This window comes from Artemia franciscana, chromosome 19 (genome assembly GCF_032884065.1).
Source record: "Artemia franciscana chromosome 19, ASM3288406v1, whole genome shotgun sequence".
NCBI lineage: Eukaryota > Metazoa > Arthropoda > Branchiopoda > Anostraca > Artemiidae > Artemia > Artemia franciscana.
Genome location: NC_088881.1, coordinates 7,069,743 through 7,087,419, shown reverse-complemented (window position 1 = coordinate 7,087,419; position 17,677 = coordinate 7,069,743). Strand labels below are relative to the sequence as shown.

The 17,677-nt window shown below is 34.9% G+C and overlaps 2 protein-coding genes and 1 non-coding gene across 9 annotated transcripts in view; 2 read left to right on the top strand and 1 right to left on the bottom strand.

Moving 5' to 3' along the window:
- The window catches only part of LOC136039234 (protein rogdi-like), a 65,329-nt gene extending 56,820 nt beyond the window's left edge, over positions 1–8,509 (top strand). The window contains exon 6 of the mRNA XM_065722786.1: positions 8,207–8,509. Coding sequence (XP_065578858.1) covers positions 8,207–8,233 — 27 coding nt within the window. The 3' untranslated portion in view covers positions 8,234–8,509. The remainder of the gene's footprint in view (positions 1–8,206) is intronic.
- Positions 6,342–6,428, top strand: Trnastop-uca (transfer RNA opal suppressor (anticodon UCA)). The gene has a single exon. It is a non-coding gene; the product is annotated as a tRNA-Sec (tRNA).
- Positions 8,510–12,000: 3,491 nt separating the features above from the next.
- The window catches only part of LOC136039233 (U7 snRNA-associated Sm-like protein LSm10), a 31,927-nt gene continuing 26,250 nt past the window's right edge, over positions 12,001–17,677 (bottom strand). For all 7 annotated transcript variants that reach the window (XM_065722782.1, XM_065722783.1, XM_065722778.1 and 4 more), the window contains 2 exons: positions 14,105–14,222; positions 12,001–12,268 (listed from right to left, as the gene is read on the bottom strand). In XM_065722782.1, coding sequence (XP_065578854.1) covers positions 12,098–12,268; positions 14,105–14,222 — 289 coding nt within the window. In that variant the 3' untranslated portion in view covers positions 12,001–12,097. The remainder of the gene's footprint in view (positions 12,269–14,104; positions 14,223–17,677) is intronic.

Here is a 17,677-nt window from a genome sequence, read left to right as displayed (position 1 = left end):
CGCTAGGTTTTTTATTGTTTTAAAAAGTAGAGTTGTGACAAAGAGCCAAACTTTAGCGTAATGAGTGGGGCGTTGAGGAGGGGGTGGAATAGTTTCTGCTCGTTTTAAGTTTTAATTTCGCTCCTTACTTAGAGTTAAAATAACTTGTTTTTTTTATATTTAATTAATACCTAAAACAAACAAAACAAATTCATATAGTGAAATTCTTTCAACTTCAACACGAAAAGTAATTACTATTAAACGGAATTAAAAGTTATAGTGCTCTTTTTAAGTGACCAAAAAAATCGGAGGGCACTTAGGCCCCTTCCCATACTTATTTTTTCCCCAAGTCACCGTATCAAAATTCTGAGACAGCCATTTTATTCAGCATAGTCAAAAAACCTAAAAAGTATGTCTTTGGGGACGACTTACTCCCACACAGTCCCCGTGGGAGGGGCTGCAAGTCACAAACCTTGACCAGTGTTTACACATAGTAATGGTTATTGGAAAGTATACAGACACTTTCAGGGGGATGTTTTTGGTTGGGGGGAGGGTTGAGGGGAGGGGGTTATTCGGGGGGGGGGGCTCTCCATGGAGGAATTTGCCATGGGAGAAGATAATTTCCTTGAAGGGGGCTGCAGGATTTTTTTTGTGTTTTTTTAAAGAGCAACGAAAAAATAAATAACAAAAAGTTTCTTCAACTGAAAGTAAGGAGCAGCATTAAAACATAAAACGAACGGAAATTATTACGCGTATAAGGAGTACACCTTCTCCTAATACCTCGCTCTTTACGCTGAAGTAATTTTATTAATTTCAACTATTTATTCTACGGCCATTGTGATTCAGGGGTCATTCTTAAGAAATTGGGACAAAATTTAAGCTTTAATGTAAATAGCGAGGTATTGACAAGGGGGCAAACCCCATCATATACGTAATAAAAGCATACGAATTTAGAAGTTCATTACGTAAGTTAATTCGTAAGTTACGTACATTTTTACTAATAAAAACGTTCTTAAAATTAAAAGTTCTAGTTGCCTTTTTAAGTAACCCAAAAATTGGTGGGTAACTAGGCCTATTCCAATGCTCTTTTTTTCACAAAATTGTCTAATCAAAACTATGAGAAAGCCATTTAGCCAAAAAAATTAATTTTTTTTAATCATTAATTCAAAAACGTTCACAAATTAAATAAAAAACAAAGTTTTTTTTAACTGAAAGTAAGGAGCGACATTAAAACTTAAAACGAACAAAAATTACTCCGTATATGAAAGGGGTTGTTCCCTCCTCAGCGCCCCGATCTTTACGCTAAGTTTTTTACTGTTTTAAAAAGTAGAGTTGAGAGAAAGAGTCAAACTTTAGTGTAAAGATTGGGGCGTTGAGGAGGGAACAGCCCCTTTCATATACGGAGTAATTTTTGTTTGTTTTAAGTTTTAATGTTGCTCCTTACTTTTATTTAAAAAAACTTGTTTTTTTTTAATATTTAATGTGTCTTAAGGGAACGGAATTTAAAATTATCAATAACATCAAATACAAAGATAGCAGATAAGGTATTATAATGATAAGGCACCAATAGCGTGACAAACGAGTTTCAGAAATGTTGTGGTTATGGAGTGAGAGATAAGATACTGAATATAATTAAAAATGGGAAGTCCCTAAGGGGCTTCAGGAAAACCTTAATTAAACCCCTTTATAGAAAAGAGGACAAGAGTGAGTGTGGTAATTATGTAGAGGCGTCTGCCTGATTTATGCAGGAGTCAAATTATGTAACATGCTTGATACTTATTAGACTAATGTTGCTGAAATTTTGAGACGGAAGCAGTGTGTTTCTAACAAGGGGAGAAGGTTTGTTGACCATATTTTTACTCTTAGATTAATAATTGAGAAATTGTGAACAGTTGTTTCATTCAGCCGATAGAAGAGCTTTAGTGAAGATTCTATTCTTATATTGTATACCAGACAGTGATTAGTCTGATATTAGACTGATTACTGCTATTTATGTGAACTATGTTGCAGCGGTTAATGTTGGAAGGGAGGTTAGTAGTTGTATTGTTTTCAAATCTTAAGGTATGCAGGATTTTTTACAATCCCTACTTACATGTATTATTTTGATCGACATTAGCCTACGGAAGACAATGAAGACTATGGGAGAATATGGCATCAAACAGAAAGTCAAAATTCTTGTAAACTCAGATGATATTAACTGAAAATACTAGCAAAATGAATAAATATATTAGCAAGTAAAAAATTAACATATACTAGAAAATAACAATAATTTTGAAAGCACAGAGAAAAAAAAACTTCAAGATAAAGAAAACAAACGGGACTACGGCCAGTTGAAGGAAAGATAAACTAAAATGACGCGGATATTTCGTCAGTATAAAACAAGGTGAATTCAATACTAAGGTCAAAGATAACAATTAAAATAATATATAGCCTAAAATGAAATAAAACATAAAACTAGAAAAAAAACAATATCTGTATATTTAATTGATATTACTCTGGTTTAGGACCACTGAAGATAGTTAGAGAGTTACTTCAAAGAGAACACTGAAGCGAATGCAAATAAAAGTAATTTTGTTAATAATAATATCAATAAACTGAACAAATATTTGGTGGTTTTGAGGGCTTAGGGTATAAGAAAAATGTTCGAATGTTAATGTTAAGAAGACTAAATTTCTTAGTTTGGGACTAAATAAGAATGAAGAGGTGGTGCTAGGTGACGAGGATTTTGCGAAGATTTAAAAAGTAGAATCCAAGGGCCAGCGTGCTTTGTCGTAGTTGAAAATTATTTTAAAGAATGAGAAGACAATTGAACTAAGACATGCTTGGTGTTTTGTTGAGGGAATCTCTTGGGATAGTTGTAGATAATCATTTATAAATCGTCAAAGCCCGCTAGTTTTTTTGTCCAGGATCAAAGCGGAAATCGGCTTTCGAACAACTCGGAGATAACAGAATGTTGACAGCAATATTTCAAAAAGCTGCTTAACCAATTCTCTGCTTTGGTTCCAGATTAGCAGCCACTAGCTACCCCAATGGAGCTGAAACGTAAAAACAAGATCAGTTCACGCAGGATTTTGATCAGGAATGGGGATTCCTTACCAGCTTTTTTCCAGCAGCAAATCCTAGAGCACAGATTAAAACACCAAGTATAGACTGTCGTGCCGTTTGTTTACTATATCATTGCCCTCAAACCTACCCTGCGTGGGGGAATATGGGATAGATATGGCTTATGATAGAGCGCCTGAGAAGCATGATTAAGCTCAAACAGGTATACTGTCTCCATACTAAAACTCAAATCCCAATTTACGGAGAGCTGTCGTCGATGTTTTTTATTGGATAATGAGATAAGCTGGGGTGCGTTTTGTCCCTTAATTTTTTAACTTTACAAGCCATTGGGCCTTTCAGAAACATTCTGTATGGACTAGCTAATGTCTCAGTACAGTTGGGCTTACATGTTAGCTCATCTAAGACGGAAGTCGTGATAACGCACGCTTCCCTGAAAACTTCCATTATGCTTGATGACTCTCTGATAGAATTGGGAAGTTCTCGAATTCGAATGTTTGAGTTTCCTTGTTGACCATCATGATGGATGCTTGTTTGAAATCAGTGTGATTACAGTGTCAGCCATCGGAGTATTTGCTCAGCTTAACAAACGCCTGTAGAGACAAAAGAAAATCCTGCTTATGATGAAAATAAGCATGTACAAGTGGCTAGTTCTATCAGTATTGCTATGCGATTGCAAGACGTGGGCTGTGAAAGCAAGCTATATCTCTACCCTAATTGTATTCGGTCACTCCTGTCAAAGGAAAATCCGAGGGATCTGACTTGAAGATTCAGCGAAAATGCTGTACTGCAGGAGTACCAGCTTCAGTTTCACATGGTACCATAGTCAAGCGAAGACGATTCTTGTGACTTAGCTACGCCCCAAGACAGCTTGAAAGTATTTTTGCCTATAATACAAAGCTACGAAGTATGTTCCCTTATTTGGATTTAAGAAGAGACATTCAGGAAATGAAAATATGGATGATTGCCGTCAAAGTCGACTTGAAACTGCCCGACGGATTCAAAAGATATGGGAGGACACGAGACGGGTCTCGATCTCAACTGATGTAGCCATTCACGAAAGACAGGCAATCTCGTCACGTCACCATGACGAAAGTGTTTGACGTCAGGGAATGCTAAAATTAGTGCCCTGGTTTGAAAACAAGTAGTTTGGGTACTTTTTTGAATTGCAGCGTCTATTACTGCATTAAAATGTAGAAAAAATTGGTTCGATCCTGCTTTCAACGGCTAAAATGAAATAATGATTAAGATGATAAAGTCCATGCTAACTGTATAAAATATGATAGATTGCTAAAGGTTATGCTTTTTTGGTCATCCATCTGGGACCAAACGAAATGCAGGTCGTTCCCAAACGGGCGGGGAGAGTTCAATAAAAACGATTTGAAGGAAACTTCATAGGAGGGAGTTAAACCTTGATTGAAGGGGAGGAGTAGCCTGCGCTGGTCTTCTGGCCTCAGGTGGATTGATGCTGCCATGAATTGTTAATACCATTTGCTTAAAATAAAATCAATGAGCTTTTAGGGCGAGGGAGGTTAAAGTACCATTACTATCCCTTAATGACCCTTGATTCCTTATTTAATTTGGGTCTTAAATTAACGGGAATCAGTTTTACCGTCATAGAAGAATTTAAAATTACTCATATAAATTTTTGTCTTGGTGAGGCATTTAACCACAAGTTTATTTAGTTCCAAGTTATTTTACAACTTATCACTGACAATAGCTACAGCTATTGTAGACAATTTTATGACAATTTTACAGCTTGTCACTGAGAATACATTTGGAATCAAAAGTAACTTCCTAGCTAGTCTGTCTTATTTAGCTAACCAATAATTTGTGGATTTTATTTGTCATTTATTTAAAAAAAACTTTCGAAAATAAAGCGAACGTTCAAGTGATTTTTTTAATGAACTTTTGAAAACTTTCAAAGAATAAATGAAACCCAAATCGAACTGAAATTAAAACAAGTAATCACGTGGAACATAAAGGTAACAGATACTGATATAGATGAGTAAATATTGAGCAAATATTACAATGAATATGGACAAAAATTGCTACGAATTGGAGTAGGACTACTTCCTCCCCCCTCTATAACTTCTAAAGGCGTCATTTGCGTTTTATAGAGAACTGTATGCAGTGTTTTTCATTTTATTTTTTATTTGTCAAATCGTCAGTGAAAAATTGACAGTTACATTACTATAATAATCAAGATGACTGGAAAGAACTAATAAAAAAAACTGAATATTTAATATGCAATGATATTAGTTCCTGGAAATTCTCAGCGATTCAATGGATTATATTTAACAGCAGATTTTTTTATTTTTCAATAAAGGAAATATTTTCCTTTACAAAGGAAAAGGTTTCAAATATATTTTGTTTTCAATAAAGCGCAAATGACAAAGCAATCTTTAGTAGGGTTAGAGGGGAGCAGATGCCCTATTCTTCTTTGCAGGAATTTCTATCAGTGTCAGGATTTACTTGATCATTCATTTTAATGTTTACTCATTTCAGGATTCATTTATTCATCTATGTCAGTATTTGTTATTTTTATGGTTGATGTGGTTAATTTTTTTCTGGTTATTTTAGGGTTTCATTGATAGTATTTTATGGTTGTTATAAGTTTGAATTATTATGAAACTTTATTTCGACTCGTCTTAGGTTTCCCTATGACTCTTTAGTTGCTTTGAAAAACTTCAAAAAAAATTCAGCGTAATTTCTGTTTATTTTATCCCCAAAGTTTTATTATTGTTTTATATTTTCATTAAATTTTTTAATTCTCTGTCATTTTGACAACCGGGGTGCACATAGTGTCTTTAGATTTAGTTGACATTTCCTGAAAATTTCAATTTAACACCGTTTGCTGTTCCTGACATACTGCACAAGCATCCTTTTTACAGCACGGATGCACATAATATCTTTTGATTTAGCTCATCATTCCCTGGAACTTTCAACTTCCTACCCATAGCCGGTCCTGAAATACTGCAAAAATACTTTTGTGACAAACTGAACCCATCTATTTTGTACTCGCTGAAACATTCTTTTGTAATTGACTCTCCGAAGAGAAAAAAGAGATGGCGCTGGTGCATTTAATTCACATTATGCATAAAAACAATGAAATTTTGGCCCTGTGTCAAAATCTGTCTAATAAAAAATATTTTGTAACGAACATGTTTACAAGAAATACAAATATTTTGTTCAACGTGACATTTTCTTTTGTGAAAGATGAGAGCATGCTTTTCATGTAAGAAAGGAATATGAACATTGGAAAATTTAACTATATATAGTAATTTCGTACCTTGTATAATGCCCAGATGAACCTCGGTGGTCCGGGGTGCGGGCTTCAAACCCGTAGCTGTCTAGCGACAGAGTGGTTCGATTCCACCTTCTGGGCGGTAATATGAATGCAATAATTTTTTAATCAAAAATGGAATAGTTGTGTTGAGGTTCTTTCAGGTTATTCACTGTTAATCACGCTCGGATTTGCGATTATAATGAAAAATTTTCCATTATATTTGCTAGTGGTAAATGTATTGGAAAGTTGTCCAATATATTTGATAGTTGGGAAATATATTGAATAGTACAATGGAAGATTGGCAAATATCTTGGAAAGTTGGACTTAAAATAAAAATAGATTTAAAAGTGGAAAAATGGAAATAGCGTTTTCTTTTTCAAAATGGGGTTTAGGACACTTTGATCAATGGTAGAGATTGTTTTGAGGCTGTGGAAATAGGGTGGGTCCTGCCCTAACCCTACCGAAGAAAAAATTAAAGAACCTCACGATTTGATCACTCTTTATAGAAAAGGCATGTTAGATTCATAAAATTCTATTAAGTTGGAGGTAATCAAAGGCTTCTGGGTCTTGAACCTTTTGCTGTTTGGCAAGATAGTAGTTCGATTCTACTTTAAATGCAGTCACGTAAATGGAGATAATTTTTTTCAAAAAAGGAAAAGGTATTCTCTCTTTAAATCAAGGATTGGAACTACCTTATGTATAAATGAGATTGTTTTGAAGGCTGTATCCACCAGGTGGATGTAAAGAACTTAAAACATTTGAATGCTCTTTAAAGAAAATGCATATTAGATTTGCAAACTTGTCTAAGATGGAAGTGGTCACAAATTTTCCGAAAACGTTATGTACCGGTGCTCAGTCAAACAGGAGCTGATGTCCCTCGGTCAAAAGACTTGGAAACTAGTAGTTTGGAAAATGAAACTTTTACTACGGTAAATTTACTACAGTGATAGCTCCCCAGATCCTTTTTGTGTAGGGTTAGCACTCCTTAGGATTCTTCCCCAGGTCTTGGGGAAAGTGTATTTTAAAAATAATCGTCAAAAACTGCTCTAGCAACTCACTACAGCACCAAGCAGCCTGAGGCTAACACAGCTACCTACGCTCCTCGTTCTTCCCAATCTATTCAAAGCCTCCCTCATTACACCTTCCCAAGAAATTCCAATTTCTCTTACTTGCGACGTATTCCCGTTCCATTCGGGGATGACCTGGTTTTCCATTGGCCCTAGATGGTTGGCTCATAAGGATTATCTTGGTCAATCTGCCATCCTTCATCCGCAGAACGTGTCCTAGTCATCACAGCCTTTCTCTCATTATAGCCCTAGAGAGCGGCAGCAATCATGGGATTTTGCTTTACGTTAAAGTTTGACTTATTGCCCCAATTCTTTAAGCGGGACTCCTGAAACAGAAGGGCAGTGTAATTAAAACAAGAAGCTTTTTTTAAAGTACTAAAGGACTTTAGCGTAAAGAGCGAGGCGTTGAGTTGGGGGTGATTCTCCTCATGTACGTTATAATTTATGTTGGTTTTAAGATTTAACGTTGCCCCGTACTTCCAGTTGAAAAAACTCGTTTTTTTATTTAATCAAAATCAAAGATTTAACCTAAGCGCAAACAATTTTGGAAACGAAATTTGTAAGTGATTCCTTATGTAAAGTTTTGAGGCATTTTCAAAAATGAGATTCATAGGTTAACATTCACTTTTTTTCAACATTGCCTAATGTACATTAAATAATAGTGCTTTCTGATTGTTTGTCAGTTCAGTTTGTCAAGTTCAGCCGCTATAAAAATGGTCTGAGTTATCAAAGTATAGACAAAAACATCTTTTTTGATGAGTTTTCTTTTAACCACTATATTTTTCTCAGTACTTTTCTTCTTTTTTTTTAGGTTGACATATTCTTAAACAAAGGATAAGACTGAAGCTAGCTCTGATACGACATTGATCTCATTTTGTTTTATTGGAAAAATTGTGCATGTTGCTTGTTTTAGGTTTTTGTAGGTAATTTTTTCTCCAAAAATGTATCTTGTGGTTAGCTGCTAGGAAAATAACATGTTTTGGTAGGGGATTTTTCTTTTAGGTTTTGGTACGTAATCTTTTCTCCTAAAATTTAATTTTGCGGTTAGCTGCTAGGAAAATGACATCCATAATTTGTATTGGTTCAAAAAAATTATATCCCCCTGTTCAGCCTTTTTTCACTTTTGCAATCCATATTGGTTTATCTGTAGTATTGATTACTAATATTGCTTCTCTTGTATTTGTTTTTTTGTATTTAGTTTACGTCTTTTATCGAGAAGTAAAATATTTATCAGGAACAAAAATAACTCTTATGGGTTCGAAAGCAAAATAACGAGTTCGAAAGCTCACAGGTTTATGTTTTTGTGTCTAAAATTTCCCGTTTTTCTTCTTTTTTTTGGCTTCCATTATGCGGAAGTATTTTTGGAATGACCTACCAAATCTGTCAAACGTTATTCCACCTTGGACAGCGCAATTATACAGATCTGTCGACAGATAACTGTCTATCGTATGATCCAGATTGTTTCTTTTATTTATCCTTTCTTAGCCATAAACTGCAAACGATTAACGCAGGCTTTCACCGCTGCCGAGTTTCCATCGTTATCATTAGATGTTTTACGAATACAAATGAATAGAATAAATATAGAATTAAACAATATAAGAAACGATAAAAATAAAACCAACAATAAGATAGTCACAAAGTCACGACTTAAAGCAATTTCAGCTAGAATTTACATTAAAGAATTGTTGTGATGGCTTGTGATATCTTAGCTTAACTGGCTTAAAGTCATGATGTTGGCACACTTTTATTGTTTGCTTTAGTTGTATCGTTTCTTATTGTAAATTTAATTCTATAAGCAGTGTGGTTTTTGTCGTTATTTGATGATCTGTGTTTACAAGGATGAACCACCAGGGGGAAAAATCACTCGTGACCCAGTCAATGGCAAGGAATGTCATCTATACAATTCTGGGTCTAGCAATAGCTCTGGCCTACTTATGGTTGGATCTTCCTACAGGAAAGACCATGGTAGCCGATTTTAAACCGCAGTGCGCTCTTCAGGAGGTTTCATTATGCCTTCAGTTTAACAGTCATGGTTGCATCTATAGTTTAACGCGCCTTTTCGTCACTTGCCTGATCTATAGAAAGATATTTGCATGATCAGCTGCAGAATAAAATGAATGGGTGGCCAATTTGAGATCAGGTACTGTTTAGAGGAGACTTAAACGAAAGGATTGGACTAGACGTTTTAATGGGATGCGACTGCTTCAGCTCACATGCATAATAACCTATCCGTAATAAACATATTCATTCATTCAGTACAAGACTGTTCAGACTTTTACATGTACATCGATAGACGGTGCTTCTCTCGCTCAAATCGATTACATTTTGATTTTCCAGAGATGGAGATCATTGGAAGTCAACTGACGATTTTTTGGAGGAGCCGAAACTGGGTCAAAAAATAGTTCAGACTATTTTTGCTTCAACATTAAAGTTAAAGCTATAATCATAGGCATTCACCTAGATATTGGAAGTTCTAGTGCCCTTTCAACAGTCAAGGTGATTGGAGGGCAACCAGCTCCCCTCCCACACACGTTTATACTCCAAACACATCCGATCCAAGTTTTGATATAGCCATTTTGTTCATCATAGTTGAAAGATTTAGAAACTCTGTCTCTGGGGATGTCAACCCTTCTACAGGCCTCAGGGCAAGGGCTTTAAGTGGTACTCACGTGAAGTAAATCGAAAGGCAAAACAAACGGAAACTAAAAACAAGGTCAAACTCAAAATGAGCACAAACTAAGATGAGTAGGACTGACAACCCCCATGCCTTCTAAAGACCAGCACATAATTTGCACACACAATTTGCATAATTTTGCAGTCCTTATTCCGAGCTGAATGTCTAATTTCCTCTTAATAAAAAAAAAAATAAATAGAAAAACACAATCATAACAAAAATTACTGAATGCATTTATATATATATATATATATATATATATATATATATATATATATATATATATATATATATATATATATATATATATATATATATATATATATATATATATATATATATATATATATATATATATATATATATATATATGCATTCAGTAATCTTTGTTATGATTGTGTTTTTTTTTATATTATGAGAAAATTAAACATTCAGCTTGGAATAAGGACTGTTTTCATCAAAATGCTGAGTTTGACATAAAGCTGAGAAGCTATTTCCAAATTTGCGAAGAAGCATAACAAGGAAATGAGGTTCTATAATGAAAAGTCAGAGAGGACATAGTTGAAAGTTAAAGATATTGCACCAAGTTCTGCAGCTTAATTTCTTGTTCAAATGGCGATGAAAAGTGACATATTTTCAAGAACACGCTGCCTTGCCATTTATAATAGTTAAATGAGATGAGGATATTGAAAACGGGTAAAACCTTTGATCAGATTAAAACGTTAACGAAAAAATGCAAAAACTTTTTTAATACAAATAATAATGAAAGTTCAGTTATTCCGGTAACCCAACTATAATCCCTATATTCAACCATGGAGATGAAGGAGATTGTAAAAATCATAAGGAAATCTCACTAGCAGATATAACCGGTAAGATTTAGTAATAACTGTAGCAAGCTGTTTCAGAAAAGAAGGAGAAGAAAAGACAAGAACGAATCTGGCAGGTTTCCACCTAGAATGAGACGTGTTGATTATTACTTTACTGTGTGCCTTTTTTTCGCCAATCTCTATTTTACGCATTGAATATATTGTTAATTTTCGCTATTTCATTGCCACATTTGATGGATATCATGACCCTTGCTGTGGCAAATAATGTTCAATTTTCAATTTTACGTATATGAGAAGGTTCATCCCGTCGTCAATACCTTGGTTTTTACGCTAAAGCTTAAATTTTATCCCAATTCTTTAAGAATGATCCCTGAATTAAAAAAGGTCGTAGAATAAATAGTTAAAATTACAAAAAATGCTTTAGCGTAAACCAGACACTGGGTAGGACGGCAGATGGAATTTTACATATATGGGAAGGTTCATCCCGTCGTCAATACCTTGGTTTTTACGCTAAAGCTTAAATTTTATCCCAATTCTTTAAGAATGATCCCTGAATTAAAAAAGGTCGTAGAATAAATAGTTAAAATTACAAAAAATGCTTTAGCGTAAACCAGACACTGGGTAGGACGGCAGATGGAATTTTACATATATGGGAAGGTTCATCCCGTCGTCAATACCTTGGTTTTTACGCTAAAGCTTAAATTTTATCCCAATTCTTTAAGAATGATCCCTGAATTAAAAAAGGTCGTAGAATAAATAGTTAAAATTACAAAAAATTCTTTAGGGTAAACCAGACACTGGGTAGGACGGCAGATGGAATTTTACGTATATGAGAAGGTTCATCCCGTCGTCAATACCTTGGTTTTTACGCTAAAGCTTAAATTTTATCCCAATTCTTTAAGAATGATCCCTGAATTAAAAAAGGTCGTAGAATAAATAGTTAAAATTACAAAAAATACTTTAGCGTAAACCAGACACTCGGTAGGACGGCAGATGGATGTAAGTCGACTAATATTAGGAGTAGTTGGCCATATCTGTATTAGCTACTCAAAGGGTACCACAAGAAGACCTTCAATGTTACCTCCTAAAGTTTAATTAGCTCTGTCAACGAAAAAAACATTTGTAATTAGAAAAACAATATGTACCTTATAAAAATAGCAATTATTTTAAGGACAAAAAAGGATTATTCACTTATAAATATTCACTCAGACGAACTTTCCTGTTTTTCCTGTTCTTCTTGTTGCAATAAAAGCTTCGTTTCTTTGTCTCTTTTCCGATATTTCAACGTAGATTTTAGCTTGGATCTGTCTTTAACTTTGGGTCGTTTTGTCAAACTAGTTATATGCTGATTCATGGCTTGGATAATATCAATCTAGAAAAGAAGAAGAAATGGATACATTCGGAATGACTGATTTAAAACTGAACTAGCAAAATATGCTGAAAAAGGTTACATACACATTACAAATACAGAAAAACCAAGGAAACTTGAAGATATCACGGATTAGAATGAAATTACAGATTAGTCTTAATAGACAGACTGAAAAAACGACAGTAGAGAATAAAAAAGAAAAACGAATTTGATTGTAAAACAGGAATTTCAACCATGAAATTAACGAAAAGGGAATGATGGATTCAGTCTGTAAAGATATAAAACCCGAAACAGGTAATGCATATTTTTGCTGTATTTGAACAATCTAGAAGCATTCGATATCTTATTCACAACTAAATGTTTTCAAAATATTTTTGTTCTTTTTCTGATTATTTTTTTAAATCCTCAAAAAAATACTATTCTCGCGAAAGAGCATAAAAATCATAGTTTAAATTATGAAAATATAGGATATATGCTTTCATGTTGGGCACATCAACAACAATTTATAAATGACAGGTTAGCAAAGCATTTAAGCACATCCTACTACACAGGATTGTTGTATGAAAATATTGATTAAAGCTTTTAATTTTGGGCACAAGATATGACAGATTAGACTATAAATGACAAATTAGCAGAAGTATTCGAGCATATGGAAAACATACTGCATAGGATTGCTAGATGGAAGTGTGGGATGGAGATTTTATCCCAAACGACCGTACTGAATGTGCATCTACATAAAGCCTTTTTTCATTAAGCGACACAAAAATCAGCTGCAGAACCAGAATTTGACTCCTGTCAAGTTCCGAAAGAAGAAAAATCTGATTTTAGACAAAGTGAACCGGATATTCACCTAAATGAAAATTTAGTTCCCTTTGGTGACAGGAAATTTAACTACGGGAGTGAAATTTGACTCATGTCAAATTCTGAGAGGAAAGAGCACAGATGCTAAGCAAAAGCAGGTCGATTATAAACGGTATGAACCCGTTGGGTTCCCGTTTTCATTGGCTGGCGTAAAATGTGCCTTCCAAAACAAAATTTGACTTGTGTAAGACCTCCTGTCATGTTCTGACAAAAGATTGCTCTCATTGCGAACACAAGCGTATCGTTAGTTATCCCCATCAAAATTTTTTTTGATTGGGGGACATGAAATTCGGGTGCTGAAACAAAATTTTACTGGTCTCATGATTCTTGTATAGTTCTGATAGAAGAAAATTCTAATACGAACCAGAAGCGCATCAATTGATTTCAGAACTTCTATCAAGTTCTGACAGAAGAAAACTCATCCCAGCTTAAATGTATAGAATATTTTCCAAAATATTGATAGTTTTTCCTTGCACAGCGCGTAATCCATCTAATGAAGCGAAATTTGACTCCTGCCAAAACTTAGCTTTAGGTTAGGATTTTCAATAAGGTTGCTATAATCATTATGTACCATGGGAAGTCTTGCGAGACTGATTCGACGCTCAGGACACAAGTGCCCATTTCCTTCAAAGAGTTAAAGTCAAGTCATGGCCATTTGTAGAAAAAGCCAAGACAGATTGTCCAATTAAGTGGGCATCAAGTCAAGGTTGACTCCAATTCAGTCCAACCCTGTAACAGGTTATGCTATGTAAGGTTGAATGGGTTGAGTTGAACGAGGGTTGATTTAAATGGGCTAAGTTGGACAGGGTTGAGTTACGTGGACACCCATTAGTTACATCTATGCTTTGTATGAGACCTTCTCAATGTCCAAACCTTTTTTCCTGAGATTTAAAGCTTTCTGAACACGTCTACGATAAATTACGCTATTTAGAAAAATCATCCTAGATACTTCATATAAATAGAAAGCTTGCATCTTACATTTTTGGGTATGTGAACAAAGCGAATTAATCTTGACTTAATGAAAAATTCCTCGAAGATCCTGGTCGTTTTGTCACTGCCCAAATACGTACAATTTTCAAGATTAACGTTCATTTCTCTAAAAAAAAAGAAAAAAGAAAGATGCAAAAACTACATACAGGCATTAAAACCTAAGAAGGTGAGCAGTAGCAAATAGAGGGTTGACCAAAGACATGATGCTTAGCCAGCACAATACGAAAACAGGAAACATTACCGTACTGAACATTACCTTAATGGTAAACTGTTTTTAAGCACGAAAGGGTTGTGATAAAAAAAAGTCGAACATGAGCGTAAAGAGTAAGGGCCTGATGAGGGTGATAGCCTTCCTCCTATTTATAAAAAACCCTTTGTATTTCATTAATTTGTTGTATTAAACTTTATTATTAAGAGACGGAGGTGGAGTGGGAGGAAGTCCTTCTCAATTTTAGGATAACCCTGTATGCGAATATTAAAAATTACCATAAATTAAAACAAAACAAGTTTTCTCAAACGACGATAAAGAGAAGCATTAAAACTGGAATCAATTGTAGATTATCCTTTTTACGAGGGATGGGGGTGCCACCTTCCTTTAACCTCACTCTTTACTCTAACGTTTGAATTTTTTCTTCCAATGCTTGAAAAACTAATGAAAGAGTTCCACGTTTTGTGGAAAGCTTCCTTTTCGCAAAACGTCAAACGGGCAGTGCATTTTTATTCGTATTTGCTTCAAACAATAAAAGTTCCAGTTCAAAAACCGTTCAGTTTTGAACGGAAGTCGGTAACGCAAGGGATATACTTGGCGCACTTCAAATAACTTTCAATTAAGCAATGACTAAACTTTATAGTGTAATTTAGATTTAATGGCAGAGGGAGTGCAGTTCCCCTCAGATACAAGGCTCTGAGTTCGAGTTTTAGTTTTTAGTTCGAGTTTTAATGTCACTCTTCACTTTCATTGGTAATAAAATGTTGTTTAACTTAATATGTCTAAGATCGAGATGTCAAGAAGAAAAAGACAATCAACAGAATAGATAAAACATGCATTCTATGTCATTCCGTGTAATGTATGTAAACGCGTGCATGATACTTTCTTCCATAGTCTCTTAGAAAAAGTAATATGTAATCATAATAATAATGCTTTTTTTCAGTGCTGTCAATTTTATTTTATTCCGAAAAAGTGGTTAGGGTCTAACCTTCGCAACTATTGGCCAGATTCGTGAAGATATTGTTAAATTTTAGAAAGCTATGTATAATTCTTGCCTAGTGCCAAAAAGGATTATCTTTGCTGTCCTTGTGCCAGAGCCAACTGTGTGTGAGGTTTTATAGTCCATGTTAGATATGGTTATTTAAGATTGTTTTGACAAGCTTTCAATTTTTCGAGTCGCGTTTCTGCTTTCGTATGGATAGCTCTGTTCAAGTAAGCAGTTTCAAATTAAAGTTATATTAAAATAAAGAAGCACTTAAGATGTGCAACAGTTTTCTGGCCCCATCGCCAAAATATTTTCTTAGAATAATAAATGGAAGAATTTACTACTACTACAACTAAAAGCAGCAGCAAGTCGTCTGAGGCCAAATCAGCTGCGCACGCTCCTCCCGCTCCACCCCATTTTTTTTTACAAAACTTCAATCATCAAGCCCTCCTTTAAGGCTCCAATTTTTTTTAATTCTTTCTTGTAACGTCTTGACACCCCATTCAGAAACGATGATGGCTGCAGACGAACGCCGAAGAAGCATATTTTTTTGGACAAAAACGATTAAATTATTTCTATTGGAAAGGGGCCATAGTTAAACATGGCAGTTATTTTGGTTTTATTACTTATTTCTTTATATTTTATCTAATTTATTCATATTTAGTTAAATGCGCGCTCCACTTTGTTATTATGTTATTTATGGTTATTTATGATAAGCTTTTTTCTTGCCTTTTTCACCAGTTTTTTTAGGAGGTCATGGGCCACTTTGCAGCTTAAAGCATACCAATAGGAAACCATTGCATTTCTTTGATTTAGACAAGATGTAGCACACCTATGTTTCTGCTAAGAATTAGAGGACAAGGAGCACATATGGAACCATCCATTCTGGTTATCAAGTAACGCAGATTACAAATTCTTTGCATGATTCTGGTTGAAACAGGCTACAACATGGTTACATTTGTGCTAACAAGTGGACGAGGGAATTGTAGTGACATATGGCCTAATTTTGTTCTATATCACTAGGATTACAAATCTCTGTGTTAGTCCTATTCAGACAAGAGAATTCCTACCTTCTGTAAGAAAGTAGCAGCAGCAATGGCGTGGGAATATGAGATAGGTCGCGGGCCTAATCTATGCTACCATCATTATGGGATAAAATCCTTGCATAATTCCGCTTCAAATAGGGGCAACATAACTGCCTTTCTGTAGGAACGGTTGGAGGGAGAGGGGATACTGGAGTGTCCACTTACCCAAATCATGCTCATTTTAGGATCATTATTGTATTCTGGTTTTAACAAGGTGCAACATGCCTACCTTTATACTAAAAAGATGGCAGGGGGGGGGGGGGGCATTTTGAGAGTCTTAGTGCCACTATAGTCCCATAACAGTTGGCGAACGGAGGTGCTGGACGGCATTGGATGGTTTTTCTGTTATTCAGATTCTCAAATAATATGAACTAAAAGTGCTTTTGGTTCAAACAAGTTGCTACATACCTACCATTTTACTAAAAGGTTTGATGATGAGGGGTTTGTGAAGGGAGAGGGGGTTCTAGACATGCAAATTAAAATTTTTTGAATGATTCTACTTGCAATAATGTGTAACATATCTGCCTTTCCATTTGTAATTTAAAAGTAGGATAGGCATTTTGGGAGGGAAGGTAAGTGTCACCAGCCCACTTAGGCTCTGAATATCCTTGCGTTATTCTGGCTAAAAAAGGTGGAAAACACCTACTTTTTCGCCAAGAAGTTAGAATGGTGGGGACAGGGGGACTGGCTGGAGGGGCTAAGGGCTAATTGTCTGCCTCTGGGTTGTTTTTTGCCAAGAATCATGTCTTAGCTTGTTTTTTATGAAGAATCACTACCCAACTTTTTCTGGTGAGTACCACAACAACGAAGTTGTTAGAACGTCGTAATTTTCAAAATGGTGTATATCATGAACAAATTAAAAAAAAAAGACTCAATATGTATTCATTAGCTATCGAAGGAATGTCAATCATAAGAAGAAAATAGTATCTCTCTTGGTTCAAAAATTTACTTTCTTGCCATGGGCTAGGTTTCTAAAGTTGTTGCTAAGAAAGGAGGAAATGAGATCCACAATTTTATTAGGATTAAGAAAACTCTTAAAGTTTAGTGATATCTTTACTCTACCGCAGTTCATAATGCAAAATAAAATTAGAAACTCAACAGAATGACAAATAGTTATGATCTTTAAAAGTAGATGGCAGCACTTTGGGATCCGTGAAAACTTATTCTTTTTAAAGATCCTAATAAGTACATTCAAATATAAATACTATGTATTAGGATAATATTGCTGCCGTTAGTTCACGAAGTGAGGCTACTAGTTTTTTCGACGTTGAAGTAGGAATGAC